General features: G+C 38.1%; 1 protein-coding gene across 2 annotated transcripts in view; it reads right to left on the bottom strand.

The window, feature by feature from the left end:
* LOC124622413 (60S ribosomal protein L21) overlaps positions 1–16192 on the bottom strand; it is a 31881-nt gene extending 15689 nt beyond the window's left edge. Inside the window, exons 1-2 of one of the 2 annotated variants that reach the window (XM_047148102.1) lie at positions 16118–16192; positions 15760–15899 (exon numbers count right to left, since the gene is read on the bottom strand). In XM_047148102.1, coding sequence (XP_047004058.1) covers positions 15760–15888 — 129 coding nt within the window. In that variant the 5' untranslated portion in view covers positions 15889–15899; positions 16118–16192. Of the gene's footprint in view, positions 1–15759; positions 15900–15974; positions 16094–16117 lie in introns of those variants that run through there. The other variant, XM_047148103.1, reaches the window with a different exon arrangement.
* Positions 16193–17125: the final 933 nt, after the last annotated feature.

The following is a 17125-nucleotide window of genomic DNA, read 5'->3' as shown; positions in this document are numbered from 1 at the left end:
GCACTGTAAAATAATTTTTCCCTGCTTCTGGTTTGAGTATGAAAGCTTTTTCACTCCTCTGGTGATATGTACCCAACCTTGAAAAAGTAACGAAGACTAGAATTACTTTGATGAAGTGTAGTCTATCCATTCTGCAAACGTGAACACACTAAAATCATAGGCATACAGCCCACCAACCAAATAATTCAGGATAGCATTTTTATATACAGGTATCTGACTTCTTCCACTGTAACACAACAAACTGAAAAAAGGGAATCTTTCCCCATACACTGTATCATTTAAACACTCTCTGAAATACATAAGTATAAACACAAAATCACCAAGTATGGCATGATAGCTTTAGAAACTGGAATCTAGGTTTCGTAGTGCTTTTGTCAGATAATCAAAAGGACAGAATCAAAATACTGAGTATGAAACAGAATTAACATGGATGCCTCTAAAGTAATAAAGTGTACAGTACCAAGCAAAGAGATGCCATCACATACCTTTAACAGATATCTTCAGTCAGATAACCCACAAAATTTTAAAAGATGTTTGTCTGCAAACTTCAAACTATGGTTCACTCTTAAGATGCTGGAAACCTCCAGTACCAAGAGTGTTGTCAGAACGGAAGCAGTTGCTAATGAATGCCACCCTTCAGGTATTTGTATCAAGATTTCCTTTGTCTGATATTCAATGGGCTCACAGATGTATTTTTTGACCCTCACTGAATTCCATCCAATACACAATTTCTGACAATTGCATGGCCTTTGCCAGGTTCCCTTTTCCTAAATTTCACCTTGTCTATTTCAAAGACAACTCCTAGTCCCCCTAACATTTGCCAAAATTTACGACAAGTCTCACTGTCTTCGGATAACACATTGAGACCCACATGGCACAGAATTCCCTGAATTTACTGTCCTCCATGAAAGTTCTCGCACTCAAATTATTCTTAGGACCGAGAACTGGCTGAAACCTGAAGTAGAAAGCACCAAGATATTTAGCGAGTCATGGAATGTATATCGGAAAGACAGATTAGAGGCCACAGGAGTAGAAGTGTTGACAAAAATGTTTTCTTTATTGAGATCAAAATTGAGTGTGACAATGTAGTCATCTGATCACGTATGACAGGTGTAAGTTAGCTGTCGGATTTTTTACAGGCCACCCAATTCCACTGTGACAGTTCTAGAGTCATTCAAAGAAAGTCTATGGTCTATAGCACAGAAATACCCAGACCGTGCTTTACTAGTTGGAAGCAACTTTAACCTACCAAGTATAGACTGGGATGTCTATGGAGTCCTTGCAGGAGGTAGACTGTCATGCTATGTACTTTCCAACAAATTTTCTGAAAATCATCTTTAGCAGTTAGCTTGGCAGTCCATACACAATGGAAATGTCTTAAGACTTGTGGCTACAAGTAGGCCCGACCTTATTGGCCACGTCTCACTTAGTGAACTGTCTTCACTTAGTTCCAGTAAGATGGATGTAGTGCACTTACGGGAAAAGTTTAAGCACATTCTAAACCATGGTCTGGAGACTTACGTGCCTAGTGAGTGGATAAAGGATGGGAAAGAACCACCCCGGTTTAACAACAAAATTTGGCAGTTGCTGAGGAAGCAGAGGCTGTTGCCCCCTAGGTTCTAAAGGGGAAGCACAAATGATGACAAGCAAAGGTTAGTAGAGTTTCTTACGTCTGTAAAAAGATCTATGCACGAAGCATACAACAATGACCATCGTCACACCCTACCAAAAGATCTGTCAGAGGACCCGAGAAAATTCTGGTCGTATGTAAAATCACTAAGCGGATCTAAAGCTTTCATTCAGTCCCTTGCAGTCTGACGTAGCAGCTGAAGATAGCAAAACGAAAAACAAAGTTTTAAATTTCACATTCCACAAATCTTTCACACAGGAGAATCGTACAAACATACCGACATTTGACAATGGGGCAGACGCCCTTATGGACAACATAGAAATAAGCATACCTGGCACAGAGAAACAACTGAGAGATCAGAAAACAAATAAATCACCAGGTCCAGATGAAATCCAGTTCAATTTTACAAAGAGTACTCTACAGCACTCGCCTCTTACCTAGCTTGCATTTATTGTGAATCACTCACCCAGCACAAAGTCCCTAGCAATTGGAGAAAGCACAGGTGACTCCAATATATAAGAAAGGTAAAAGAACGAACATGCAAAAATTATACAGACCAATATTCCTCAGTGGCGTAGTATGAGGGGAGAGACACTTTCTGATTAATGTGCGAAGACATCAGTTTTGTACGCCGTGCCACACCTTGAGTACTGGTGTATTTGTCTGCTTGAAACTCGACTGCTCTCAGTCTCTGCCTCCCTTCCCTTAGCTGGCTGTGTGCACCAGCACTTTAGTGGCATTCTTGGCTCCTCCCCTTCCCCTCTTCTATGAAGGCTTGTGCACTGCATGAAAGTGAAGTCACACGGTTTGTGTTCAGTCATTCTTTGTGTGATTTTAGTGCACATTTGTGTTGTGTTGCCAACATGAGTGAGCCAGCAACTGAACACCTTACAGAATTTTTTTATTAAAAATGCCTTTTCCTACATTAACGTATGAAAAAGTGTGAATTGAAGGACAAATGACCTACTCCTATACGCAGTGTAGTTTTAAGTGAAGCCAAACAAAAACGCACTGTTCATACAGCCTGGTACGAAAAGTATACTTGGCTGACTGTGAATGCAGTTAACAACAGATTACATTGTTATATTAAATGTCTTCTGTTTGGTGGTGATAAGGAATGGTGCAATGAGGACATTTGTCCAATAAAGAACTTTAACAGGAAAGCACAAAAGGATCAGATACCACAACTCCACCTGCAGAATAAAGAATCATTTCAGTTATTGGGCAAAAGTAGAATTGAGCATGCCCTTTCTGAAGCTGCTCATCTGACAGCAATAAAATACAAAGAACAAGTTGCACCCAACAGGAGAGTATTGGCTTGTCTTATTCAGGCAATTTTATTTCTATGTAAATAAGAACTAGCCTTTCGTGGCCATCGAGAAGACAAATCCTCCAGCAACAAAGGTAACTACCGTATTTCCTTGAATCTAAGCCGCACTTTTTTCTGGTTTTTCTGATCCAAAAAACCGCCTGCGGCTTAGAATTGAGTGGAAAGTAAGCGGAAGTTCTGAAAAATGTTGGTAGGTGCTGCCACAACCAATTTCTGACGTCGAACATGTGTAGCACTACACAGGCATGCGTTGCAGACACAAATACTGGCGCCAAAACCTCTGCGTCAGCAAAAAAAAAAAGAGAGGAAGACGAGCTTTTTTCTCCGCCCCAAGTTTCGACCACTGCATTTTCATACATTATCCAACGTAGTAAATACAAATCCCGTATTGTTCATCTTCGAATGTAGCAGCATTTCAATGTACTACGAAAATCCGACTGGCAAGACGGTTTGGGATGTTTCTCAATATGGCCAACTCTACATTCTGAATTATTTCCTACCTGTGAGAAGAGATGGTTGCTAATAGGAACTTATGAATTGTGAACCACATGCAGTATTCTCTTCACCATAAGAATAATATGAATATAAACATTTTGCCATGTATGCTTTCGTGTTTGCTGCTATCTCATTTAAATCCTGTCTGCCTAATAAACTACGAAACTAGAGTGAGACAACAGCAAAGGGGAAGAATATACATATCATGTCATGTTTATATTCGTATTATTCTTATGCCTAATAGTGATAGTCAGAAATGAAGCACGGCAATCGACTAGATTTTTAAATCTAAGATTACTCTAATTTCTGTGCAGAATGTAATATACTAAAGAGGCGTCTGCAAAGATTTTCAAACGGAGAAAAATTTTCGCTAAACTCTCGTTCAGAACATCTTTTATCATACAGTGTCTTATTTGGTTCTTGTTGATCATTATCAAAGAAAGCAACAGTGTAAGTAACAAAATGCATGACACAGTACAGTAGTGCATTTTCAGCTTAGAGTGACGTAAACACCTGTAACAAAGAGAGCGGCACTTATCAGATCAAAGAAAAATAAGCAATCATTTCAAACTAGACAAAGCATGTGAAAAAGGAAGGGTACCCGTATAAAAACGGACGGAGCGCCCGACGCATAGCAATGGCTACCTGGTAAAACTTAACTGCTAAGCTTATGATTCGAACCAAACTACTGTAGCTTATCATTCATTCGACCTAATTGTGTCTCATATTACAATGGACCAAATTTGTTTTGATTTGGAGGTGCGGCCTAAAACTTTTCTCTCCCCTTGAATTTCGAGTCTCAAATTTCAGGTGCGGCTTAGATTAGGGAATTTTTTTTCCCCCTTGATTTCGAGTCTCATTTTTCAGGCGTGGTTTAGATTCGAGTGCGGCTAAGATTCGAGTAAATAAGGTATCTGGATTTGTTGGATTTACTAGCTCAAGGAGACCAGTTAATCCAAGACCATCTGTCATCTTCAACCTTTAAAGGCATTTCTTCAGATATACAGAACGATGTAATAGAAATGATAACTCAGACAGTTAATGAGAAAATAAAAGCTGATATTCAGAACTGCAATTTCATTTCAATTCAGGCTGATGAAACAATTAACTGTGTCATGCAAGAGTCAAATGAGTATAATATTCAAATACTGTATTGCAGAGAAAATTTAGGAAAGATTTGTTGGATTTTACAATGTTTCTGGAGATAAAACTGCTGAAGGTTTGTCAAACATTATTCATGCAGTATTGAAGGAATGGAATGTGGAAGGAAAAGTGGTTAGTCAAACATACGATGGCACTTAAGTAATGGCAGGCAGAGGAAGAGGACTACAACAATTGGTGAAGCAGTTCTGCCCCTACACGCCGTTTATTCATTGTCACGCACACCAACTGAATTTGGTACTGTTACATGCCTCCACAGTCATAAGACACGTATGCATGTTTGTAATTGATCTTGCTGAATTCCATTCATTTTTCAGCAAATCATCAAAACAAACTGTTTGCTAACTGAGAAAGGATTTAAACTGCCACATGCGAGCAATACTTGCTGGAAATTTCATTCCAGGGCATTTTCAACAATATGTAGTCACTTCTCAGAGCTATATAGTGTTTTTCATTGTATAATTGATACAAACTCTCAGTGGGACCCAGAGTCTTTGAGATGTGCTGTGGGAATGAAACGACGGATGGATGATCCTACGTTTGTCTACTTGCTTTGCTTCTACCAATTGTGCTTTGTTTATGTTGATCATCTCTTTAATGTTCTTCAGTCAAAAACTGTCAGTATAACTGGTTGCCACGACGAAATAACTGTTTTGAGAAACTTACGACAATTAAAAAGGGAAACATCTGTTGATGAATGCATTAAATGCAGCTTGTGTTTGAATGGCAACTTATCATTCTGTAACAGTCAAAAGACATCTCAGAGGGCACTAACTTACAAGATACTGGATCTGCAAATAGTTCAGATGGAAAGAAGACTTCAAGACTTTCCCCAAACTCAGTTTGTGAATTTCTGAACGAAAAGCGTTTCCCGAATTGTCAAAAATTATTTCCAAAGTTGAAACTGGTTCAGTTATTAGAAGAGTACCCTTTTTCAAACAACAACAACAACAACAACTTGAATTTGAACTGTGTAACATATACGGTGATGAGAAAAAACAATGATTTCCAAGGATCTTCTTGAAGTACATTGTGAACAATGATTTAGACTGTTTATGAAAAAACAACGAAGTTCCTGCACTTGGTTTTGACCCTATCCACAACTACAGCAAGCAGTGGACAAAGAATGAGTACTCCTAAACGAGTGAAGAATTATTTTAGGTATTCAATGTCGTGTTTGAGCACGTTAGCAATAGAAAAGACACTACTTGGTGAGCTATCCAGTGATCAGATCTTTGTAGACAGAGTTAAAGACTTATTTGTGGAAAGAAAAGACAGGCGCATGGCACTTGGGTACAAGAAAATATAAGTGCTTCTTCTCTCTCGATGCTGGAGTTCTCCAAAATTGTCATAGTTTCTTGAACAATTGGTGGCAGTAGTAGTAGTAGTAGTAGTAGTTCGATGCATTTTGTTTCATTTGTTTAAATTATTGTTTATGGTATTATTTTGTCTCCCTATAACAACTGCACAGTCTCACCAACCTTTACAACCACACTGCACCACTGACATCCCTAACTTCTATTTGCTGCAGAATCCTCTATCATTTTCTCATTTCAAATATAATACACTTTCTTGAGACTAAGAAGCTTATGTCTTCAAATCAGTATGGTTTTAGAAAGCATCATTTGTGCGAAACTCAGTTTGCCCTTTCCTCACATGATATATTGAGAACTATGGATAAAAGCCAACAGACAGGTTCCATATTTCTAGATTTCCAGAAAGTATCTGACTTGGTGCCCCATTACGGGCTATTAATGAAGGTATGGGCATATGGAAAAAGTTCAGATATGTGAGTGGCTCAAAGACTTCTTAAACAATAGAACCCAGTATATATACGTTTGTTTGCTAGTGATTCTGGGGTGTGTGATAAGGTATCGAAGTTGAGTGATTGCGGAAAGATACAAGACGACTTAAGATAAAATTTCCAGTTGGAAATGAATGGCAGCTAGCCCTAAATGTGGAAAAATGTAAAGTTAATGCACATGAGTAGGGAGAACAAACCGTAATGCTCGGATACATTTTTACTTGTGTTCTGCTTGACACAGTCAAGTCGTTTATATACCTAGGCATAACACTGTAAAGTGATACGAGGTGGAACGAGCATGCGAGAACAATGGTAGGGAAGACAAGTGGTCGACTTCGGTTTATTGGGAGAATTTTAGGAAAGGAGACCGCGTGTAGGATGCTTGATTATAGCGCAAGTGATTGGTATCTGTACCAGGGCAGATTGAAGGAAGACATTAAAGCAATTCAGAGACGGGCTACTAGATTTGTTAAATTGTAACATTGAACAACACATGTTACACAGATGCTTCAGGATCTCAAATGGAAATCCCTGGAGGGAAAGCGACGTTCTTTTCAAGAAACACTATTGAGCAAATTTAGAGAACCAGCATTAGAAGCTGACTGCCAAGCAATTCGACTGTCGCCAACATATTTCACACATAAGCACCACAAAGATATGGGAAATTACGGCTCATGTGGAGGCTTACATACAGTCGCTTTTCCCTCGCTCATTTGAGAGTGGAACAGGAGTGGAAATGACAAGTAGTGGTACAGGGTACCCTCCACCATGCATCATACAGTGGTTTGTAGGGTACCTATGTAGATGTAGACGTCCACGATTTTTCAGACTCTCATTTGCAAATTACCAAACCAAGTACACATCTGAGCACTCTTCATTCGGTAGAAAGTTATATGGTGCGTTGCATAAGGGGCAGTTCATTGCTCATGGTAGTAAGTTGTCTGCACCAACCACAACCATAATTAAGTTTTGCTTTATCTATAACATGGAACTTCACTTAGAAGGCATCTGTGGCTCTTTTTTTTCATTATTGAATTATAATGATACCCGCCTTCGAATAAACACAAATTTCGCACAACACATTAGTGCTCAATAAGGTATCGGCACTGGTCCAACACTAACATGACATTTGATTCAAGAAGAGTGACCACTACTAGGGATATGCTGTAACTGCTTAAAAATTGAGAGTTTCCTGGAACAAATTTATAATCTAGGTTACAACAAAGTTGGCTTCACAAACTGAAGCTGTGCTCCTGGTTTGCTGCCTATCTACATCCTTGCAAATTGTGTCATTTGGGAAAGTAGCTGAATATTCATACCGAGTGGGATTATACATTTCCCCGCTGCGCCACAAGCAAAGAGAAGTCTGTCACCACAATCAAGTTCATTACTTTCACATTAGTTGGTTTCACCAATTCACAAACAATTACCTTCCAACCTAACATACAGGTCAGTCTGTCCCCAAAACCAGAGCTTTTCGTTTCACATTCATTAGCTCCAACTTATAACCAAACTATTACCTTCCCACCTAACGAAGGCCTTTGTCATTGCTACAGATTAGTCTGTCACCACAACCAGGCATTTTGTCGTAATTCCGGCTATGCTCTTGTTCCAGTCTAACCACGCCCTCAAAAATAGCAACATGGAAATTGTGATAGTCTGGGTGGGGTGATAAATGTTTCTTGCAAACAATCCTTCAACCACGGCAAGTTAAGCCGCACTCTTACATACCAGCCCAACCACATCCCCGTACATATAATAATAAATGTGTGCACAACAAAAATTCATGTTGTAATTGGCCGACTAGATTGTGTCTGCTGTGCTCTCTATAGTTTGCTGACGGCAGTCATCTTAATTTCAGTGTTTCAGAAGCTAACAGGGTGTATTTGACAGAAATGATACTTATACGTTTGTAATCCAAAAATGTACAGTTTCGCACATTAAACATCTCACATTGTTTGCAGTATGGTTTGTTCTGCTAATGTCATGAAGTCCACTACTGATACATAAAAATTTTACCAATTCGGATACCCACTTCTTGCAATTACCCGAGAATTTTACAATCAGACAGAGAAAAAAAAATTAACTACTGATCTGTGTCATCACATTTGCTTGTGGTAGAATTGATAGTAATTTCACTGTGGAATTACTGAAGATATACTTTATTTGCCAAAAATTATTGCAGTCGTAGAATTATTCAAAAATTATCACTGATTCCCCAAATTTAACCTCATGTACGAAAACTTGCAGCTTTGAAATTTTGGCTATGAAACCCAAAAAAGTTTAAGATCTAGTCCAAATATAACCTTTACACTGCTAATAGTTCCAAGTTTTAGGTCATTTTAAACCCAGCCAAAACTGGCATAGTCCTTTCATAATTCTTTGCAAATCCCTCCCGCCATCCTTCAATGGAAGACTTGAAATCTTGAATTTATGCATAGCCTTGTTCAATTCTAATTGACAAATATGCACAAAAGTTCATTACAATTGGAGATAGATAGGTGAGGGCCATTGGTAAACTTTACATGGAACAACCAAACTGGTGACACTTATTGGAGCTGGTAATCACTGGACAAATTTTTGGCATTGCCAGGACCAAAAAAGGTGTCATTCATAAATTAAGGAATTTTATCATAATATAGAGGGATGACAGACTAGGAGAGAACAAATTAATTCGCAGGAAAGAATTCTACACATGATAGCAACAGCAACATCCACATGAAACACACAACAAAGCTCACCCTATTACTTGATTGTTACTGGAAAAAAGCCCCAACACAGTTGCTCTAATGGCCAACAGATTTGTCCAGCTCAAATTCCTCTTATCTAGTGCATATCTCTCCAACAGGAGGAATATGTGGCACATCTGCTATGACCAGTTATATTATCAGCATGGAAACTGCATTACGACAGCTAATATACAATAATGCATATGTTTAATATCAAATTATCTAACCCACATGAGAGTATGGATTATCTGCAATTGATTGAATCTATTCATACTATTACATGTGGGTACTGACCTGCAACAATTATATGGCACAGGATGACATACTTGCACAACTGATAACGGAAGGCAGAATATCATACTCCAATCTCAAGTTAAATTTTACAATATGTACTTGTTTGCAATATAAAGCACACACTGGCAATGTGTCTCCACATCAAGAAGCAGCTAATGAACATCTGTTAACGAGAAATGTCATTATGCTGCTAACATGCAAATTAATTGCAACTTGTGGATCACCTATCTTTCATATTATGCTTTTGTCCATTTAGGTTTGCTCAAATAAATGTATTGTGACTGATACCAACTGTTTTCTGACTGTCTTAACTGTGCACAGGCACCTTCGTAATCTTCACACCTTTGCATTGAACACACATTTCGTGCTTTACTGTTTGCTCACCTGCAACACTTTGTGACACCTTTGCTCTCTTTGAGTTGCTCAACATTTCTACTTGCCATTGATGATCACCATTTCTTGATGTGATCAAAAAATACTATGAGCAGCAGTGATACAAAATGTTAACCGAAGAAGTCCAGTATTAATCCTGCCATTTACCACTTTCCTCATTAACTTCCTAAATGGACATTATGATAAATTTGATCTCATTGGTTTTGGTAACATACAATTTTGTCACAAACTGATACTATTTATAAGCCATAAGGTTCAAATGGCTCTGAGCACTATGGGACTTAACAGCTGAGGTCATTAGTCCCCTAGAACTTAGAACTACTTAAACCTAACTAACCTAAGGACATCACACACATCCATGCCCGAGGCAGGATTCGAACCTGCGACCGTAGCGGTCTCACGGTTCCAGACTGACACGCCTAGAACCGCACGGCCACACCGGCTGGCAAGCCATAAGGAAGAAAATCAATTTTTGACAATTTAATGTAATTGGACAGACAGAAATCCTACTCACCAAGTGGCAGCAGAAAATGCACACAAAAGGTTACACCTATGCAAGCTTTCGGAGCCAGTGGCTCCTTCTTCCAGCAGATGGAGAAGGAAAGCGACTGGAGAGGTTTAGGAAAAGGGGTAGATTTTGGAAAAGTCACCAAGAACTGGGATCAGGGAAGACTTAAAAGACACGATAACTCTTCGTCCTGTCTTACCAAGTCTCCTCCGACATATTTATCAGCTATATATTGTTAACGCAGGTCAAGTATAATGTTACAGCCTGCGTCAAGTACAAAGATGCTTCCGTGCATAGAGGCACAGCGTAAGGAAGTGTGGAGGGGACTACATCTGCGCATGCATGGTGGCAGAGTGCAGGCAAACGAAGTCCATATTGCTGAACTGTGTTGCTGCTGCCTTTGATACATTGTGCTATACGTTCAACTCTATAATGGAATAACACATTTTAAAACCGAATTTGATCAGTAATCTACATGAGAGTAATGTTATTTCACATTTTCATGGCGTATCTACTACTCCACAGCAACTGTCCATGTGACGTCAAAAGGTGAGAACAACTAATGGAGCTTTGTGAAGATGTCAAGCACAACTTCTCAAAACAACAATTGTCTAACAACAAGATCATCAAAAATGGTTGCACTAAGTGCCATTTATTGCAATTTGAGCTACGTAAGTAAAACTATAAAATACACAGCTAAATTAAAAAAAAAAATGGTTGCAATAATTGCCATTTATTGCAATTTGGGCTATATAACTATATAATACAGAGCTAAATGAACTTCCCACTCAAACCAAAATCATTATATTTGTTTGATAACTGCTTGTACTCTACATAATTTTTTTAAATGCGTATAATGCACATATGTGTGTGACTCGCTGAAGTTCAGTGTAAATCAGTATGCGTAGAAAAAGACTTACTAGCGGCAAAGACTAGCAGGAACAACTATCATAAAAATTGTCAGTGCGTTATTTTTTCCATGTTAAGAGGTATTAGGAGTTTAAGCTAATCCATTTGACATTACAGTGGGAGAACACATTATGAACCACTGAACAAGCAAACAATTAACCATCTTCTATGAATAGCTCAACAGAATGCTAACCGGTATCACAGCTAACCTTCCCTTTCATTTCAAGGCATTTTCTAATTCATGCCTCGTAAATGACAGGGGTTTATTTGCCAAAATATTGGATTTTTTGGAGAATTTATCCAGCCGCATTCTTGCGAGCAAGTAGAGTATACAACATGCTGGGAAAAGTTTAATTTTAATCTTTCCTTGTGCAGTAAGCTGAAAAATATTGTCTGAGTAATTAATAGGCTACATATTCCCAATCAATAAAAGCCATGAAGTTCTCATGTACTATACAAGCAATTGATATGGTGACAGAAACCTTTTGAAACTACGAGTCTTTGAAACCAAGAAAGATTATTACTTTACTTTGTTTCAATATCTACACCGTAATACCACCTGCTATCTGAATCCAAGTCCGAACCATTTGATTGCAAATATAGGATGATAGGTTGAAGGCTTTTATCCATCTTCACCCTCCTGTCAAAGTCTTTTTTCTGAAACTCTTTGGCGTGCTGCACCCAGTGTGACCACACTGAAGAGGGATGGTTTCTATTGCTTCCTGCACAAGCATTTCAGTGTCTATCTTGAATGTTTTGGTTTATTCCCCACATAGCTATGCTGTTGTTGTGGTCTTCAGTCCTGAGACTGGTTTGGTGCAGCTCTCCACACTACCCTATCCTGTGCAAGTTTCTTCATCTCCCAGTACTTACTGCAACCTACATCCTTCTGAATCTGCTTAGTGTATTAATCTCTTGGTCTCCCTCTACGATTTTTATCCTCCAATGCTAAATTTGTGATCCCTTGATGCCTCAGAACATGTTCTGCCAACCGGTCCCTTCTTGTCAAGTTGTGCCACAAACTCCTCTTCTCCCCAATTCTATTCAATACCTCCTCATTAGTTATGTGATCTACCCATCTAATCTTCGGCATTTGTCTGTAGCACTACATTTCAAAAGCCATTCTCTTCTTGTCTAAACTATTTATCATCCATGTTTCACTTCCATACATGGCTACATGCCATACAAATACTTTCAGAAACGACTTCCTGACATTTAAACCTATGCTCGATGTTAACAAATTTCTCTACTTCAGAAACGCTTTCCTTGCCATTGCCAGTCTATATTTTATATCCTCTCTACTTCGACCATCATCAGTTATGTTGCTCCCCAAATAGCAATCCTCCTTTACTACTTTAAGTGTCTCATTTCCTAATCTAATTCCCTCAGCATCACCCGACTTAATTCGACTACATTCCATTATCCTCATTTTACTTTTGTTGATGTTCATCTTATATCCTGCTTTCAAGACACTGTCCATTCCATTCAATTGCTCTTCCAAGACCTTTGCTGTCTCTGACAGAATTACAATGTCATTGGCGAACCTCAAAGTTTTTATTTCTCCTCCATGGATTCTAATACCTACTCTGAATTTTTCGTGCACAAATTATTTTTATCAGATTATAAGGACAGTGATATGTGGGCAAACGCAAAACTGTGTGACCACATCCACATGCAAGAAAGTCAAATATGTACATTTCGTTGTGTGACTTTTATAAATTAACAAGTGGCAGGAGGTCTGCACAAGTCGGCTTACATTGTCTAGGATATTTTTCAGACAGAGCACAATATCCCCTTTCCTTGTGCTCATACTTCAGTCTTTTCTCTGTAAGTAAATAACTGGCATTTTAATTACAACGATTGACTTTAAAGCAAGATATGGGAAGAATTTTCAATGAAGAACTTCTTGAAAGTGACAGCAGTCATTCCCAAATGGTAGTTACTACAACTTTTCATACACCTAAAAACAAATTTACTCTCAGGAACCAAATCCAAAGAAGAGCCAGCATGCAGCATAAGTATCCCAGAGCATTTTTCTATGGGAACTTCGTAACTGCAGTACTATCACTCATTTTCAAATAGGTATCCATGGGATGATTCCGATTCACCCATGTTTCATTGAAGTTTGAAACAAATGTCTTAAAATTCACTGCATTGATGAACTGCTAGATTTGAAGCCAATTTGCTCAGGCATAATTGTAATGAGTTTTTTGTGATGTCGGGCATTCCCTTTTGTATACATTTTAAACATGCAGTACTTCAAAATATAATTGTCAAAACAACCTGTGTGTTGCAGGTTTCTTGAGATTTCTATGCTTTCCATCTGACGCTAAAACAAATTTTCCTGAGATTTCTACGGCTCTGAAAATTTTATTTACTAGTCTCTAGAGTTATCTTACTGACCCATTCGTCTGCAGTTCACTCTTGCGTTTTCAAAAGTTCAAAAATAGAAGTCTTGCTTTCAGATTCACATTTAAGAAGTTATAGATGGGAGACATAAAACTCGGCTGCTTGTGAAGCATTTACATCTACAATTACTCTGCAATTCACAATTAAATGCCCCGCAAATGGTTCACCAAACCACCCTCTCACTATTTCTCTACTGTTCCACTCTAGAAGCACACAGGAAAAACAAACACTTTCTGTGCGAGTTCTAATCTCTCATTTTTATTATGGACAATCATTCCTCCCTATGTAGATGGACTCAGCATATCATACCCGTGGAAGCCTCTCCTCATTTCGCAATAATACAAAATGAGCTGCCTTTCTTTAAACTTTTTCAATCAATCCTATCTGCTGTGGATCCCACACCAGATGGCAATATTCCAGAAGAGAGCAGGAAAGTTTGGTGTAAGTAGCCTTTATTAGACATATTGCATTTTCTACGTGTTCTACCAATAAACCATAATCTTTGGTTTGCTACCAATAAACCATAAGCTTTGGTTTGCTTTCCAAACATTATCCATTTCATAGCTGCAATTTAAGTTATCCGTAATCGTAATCCCTAAGTGCTTCGGTAAATTTACAACCTTTTGATCTGTGTGTCTTTATCCTATAAACCAAAATTTTAAGGATTCCTTCTAGTCACAGCATCTGCATACAGATAGCTGCCTAGACTGTTTCCTAATTCGTCTATTAGATCAGGAACAGCAAAAGGCCTATGACACTTCTTTGAAAATGCCATGTATCACTTCTTTCTCAATTTCTCATCAATTACTACATACTGTGACCTTTCTGACAGGAATCCACAAATCCAGTCACCCAACTAAGACAATACTTCATAGGCAAGCTAATTAATTAAAGTTGCATGTAAGGAACTTCAAGCTCATCGCCGTCATTTGGAAAACCCAATAAAATTTTTACAGATGCACGTTCACAACTACACAGTTATAAAAAAGTAACATCAACACGAATGAATAATTCAGTCACTCTGTGAATTAATCTGCATTGTTGCAAAATTTGGCAATAGTGCAGCATATGGGAGAGAGATTCTCAAAGTCTAGTTTGCAACACGGGGTTAACCACTTTGAGAGAGAATGAACCTTATTGGCTGCTAGCAGCTAATGGTTGGGGATACACAGAAAACGATAGGGCTGCCTTCCTATACGTCGTGAACTATAATATAGCAAAAGCCCAAACATTAAAAATTCTGAACTTCTCATTTCAAACTCTCTTTCATCATGTTGGCAGAGAGAGCGTCCAACATGTCCAGTTTCTCAATGTCTAGTGCTATTGGCATTTGAACAAGATATGTGTCAATGAATTAATTCCATATGGAAAAACCATATGTACTTAAAAATCCATGTGTTGTTCCTTTGATGTCAGTGGAGAATGACATATACATTGTACCTAGAATAATGGCCGTTGTCTTGTTTACCTTTGTACGGATTCACGCAATACGTTATGTGTATCCAAGTCAAAAGAGACATTAATTCAACCAAATATTGCTGTTATACATCAGTTGGCTGGAAAGCCTTGGCATGAAAATATGAACTTAGTGTTAGATTACATGTAACTTGGCACACTTTTCAGGGAATGTCTGGTATGGTGAATTACAGAAGTTACCAATAGTGAGTTGATACCAAATGGTGTCGACCGTAGGAGAAGGAAGTGGAATACAAGACTATTCAGATGCACTCCCTAAAACCCTTCCAATCTTCAACAGAGAAATGCTACCTTATAATCCACACACAGCAAATAAACTATCGAGTCCTTTATCAAAAGGAAATTACTCAGCAATGTCAACTGATCTCTCTGCCTGAAGATGAAATTAGGAATACTTCCAGAAATTTTCGTGCAATAATTCTGCATCACACAGAACTTCCTGTAATAAAAATATTCTGTGAACCATGTAAGCTCGTTAACATGTGATCACACCTGAGAAACGCGGTGAGGTCTGGACTGTTATCCATACTAACAATGCTTAATACATATCTATTTCTGAAAGAAGACTTTTCGCTAGACTACAAAAACATGTGCTTCTAAGTTCTTTCAAACCGTACTCACCTTAATATCAACAATATCTCCTACTTTGTACACTTCCAAATATGTAGATAATGGAATTGTACCATGCCTCCGGAATTTTCGAGAAAACAAATCTCTCGTTCCTCTTCTATAACCCTTAGAGTTCGTCATTGTGGGCTAACCTACAAAATATAAAAGACAATTTTGGTACAAATTTCAATCACGTGGCAAGCAGCACAGCATGTCAACACACTTACGAATAAAAGCGAAGTTTGCTTTACTTAAAATCCATAAAAATATTTTCTTATATCACTACAAACTAAAATCAACAACACTAAATTAAAAGTTTATGATCTAAAACATATTTTCCAATGCTACACAAATTCTTCTCTTTCCATACCTCACCCGTGCCTCCAAAGAACAACGAAACCTCTGTTGAGAAGAGACGCACATTGCATTAAAATCTCTGAATTTGGTACATACCAGCGAATCAGCGAGAATATTCCAACTTGTATGCAATGATTTTACTATTGTCGTTTTATTTCAAACTTCACCGGGCTAAGCGATAGAGTAGATTATATTTTTTATAATGCTATACTACCAATAATTTTATAATATTTCAGAATGTAAAGTAAAAATCATCTTTCGCTCCTTCACCGTGATTGCCTAGAAATCGACTCACACTCCACAAAACGAAACGGGACAGAACACGGTATTTAAATTGGAGGCATTCACACAACTCGTCAACGAAACGGTACGACACAGAACGGAATGTCAAGATTAAGGTTTTGAAGTTGACGATAGTAAGGGGAAAGGTGTTGTCGTTTGTTAACATAGGAAGTTAACCTACTTTCGAAGCGCTCTCTTACAATACGGTTGGGGATATTACACTTTTGAGTCTCCTTTTGCTTCGCTTTCATGGCACATTGCAAATGTTCCATGCTGACTCGAATATTTTTTACACTGTGCGCTCTTCCATATCAGAGGCCAGATGTATGCGAGCCTAAGAGTGACTCAGGATTTACATTAACGGAACAGATTCGATGCTTTCACTATGTATAAATAATAACTCAAAATGATGAAGAAATTTTGATTTAATAACCTATTTTAAGTAAAAGGGACAGCTTCATTCAGGAAGAAATAAATTTATTTATGTACCAGTTTGCTGCGCAGCAAAGAAAAGTAGTGGATAAGATAAAAAGACCAGTACGTTTTGCTCGCAAATTTTGTTTGATGTGTTTTGTGCATATATTTCTTCTCTAGTAAATAAATTTCGTGGTTTGAAATGCTGTTTCACTTCTCATGAGTTTACTATGCAAAGTCGCTCAAGAAATTTCGTTATGAAGTTTGCTTCGGTGATTAATAAAATTTATCATAGCAGTTCCTTGATTCTGATACTATATTCTCA

This window comes from Schistocerca americana, chromosome 7 (genome assembly GCF_021461395.2).
Source record: "Schistocerca americana isolate TAMUIC-IGC-003095 chromosome 7, iqSchAmer2.1, whole genome shotgun sequence".
NCBI lineage: Eukaryota > Metazoa > Arthropoda > Insecta > Orthoptera > Acrididae > Schistocerca > Schistocerca americana.
The sequence above is the reverse complement of the archived record's forward strand: the minus strand, read 5'-3'. Positions and strand labels throughout refer to the sequence as shown.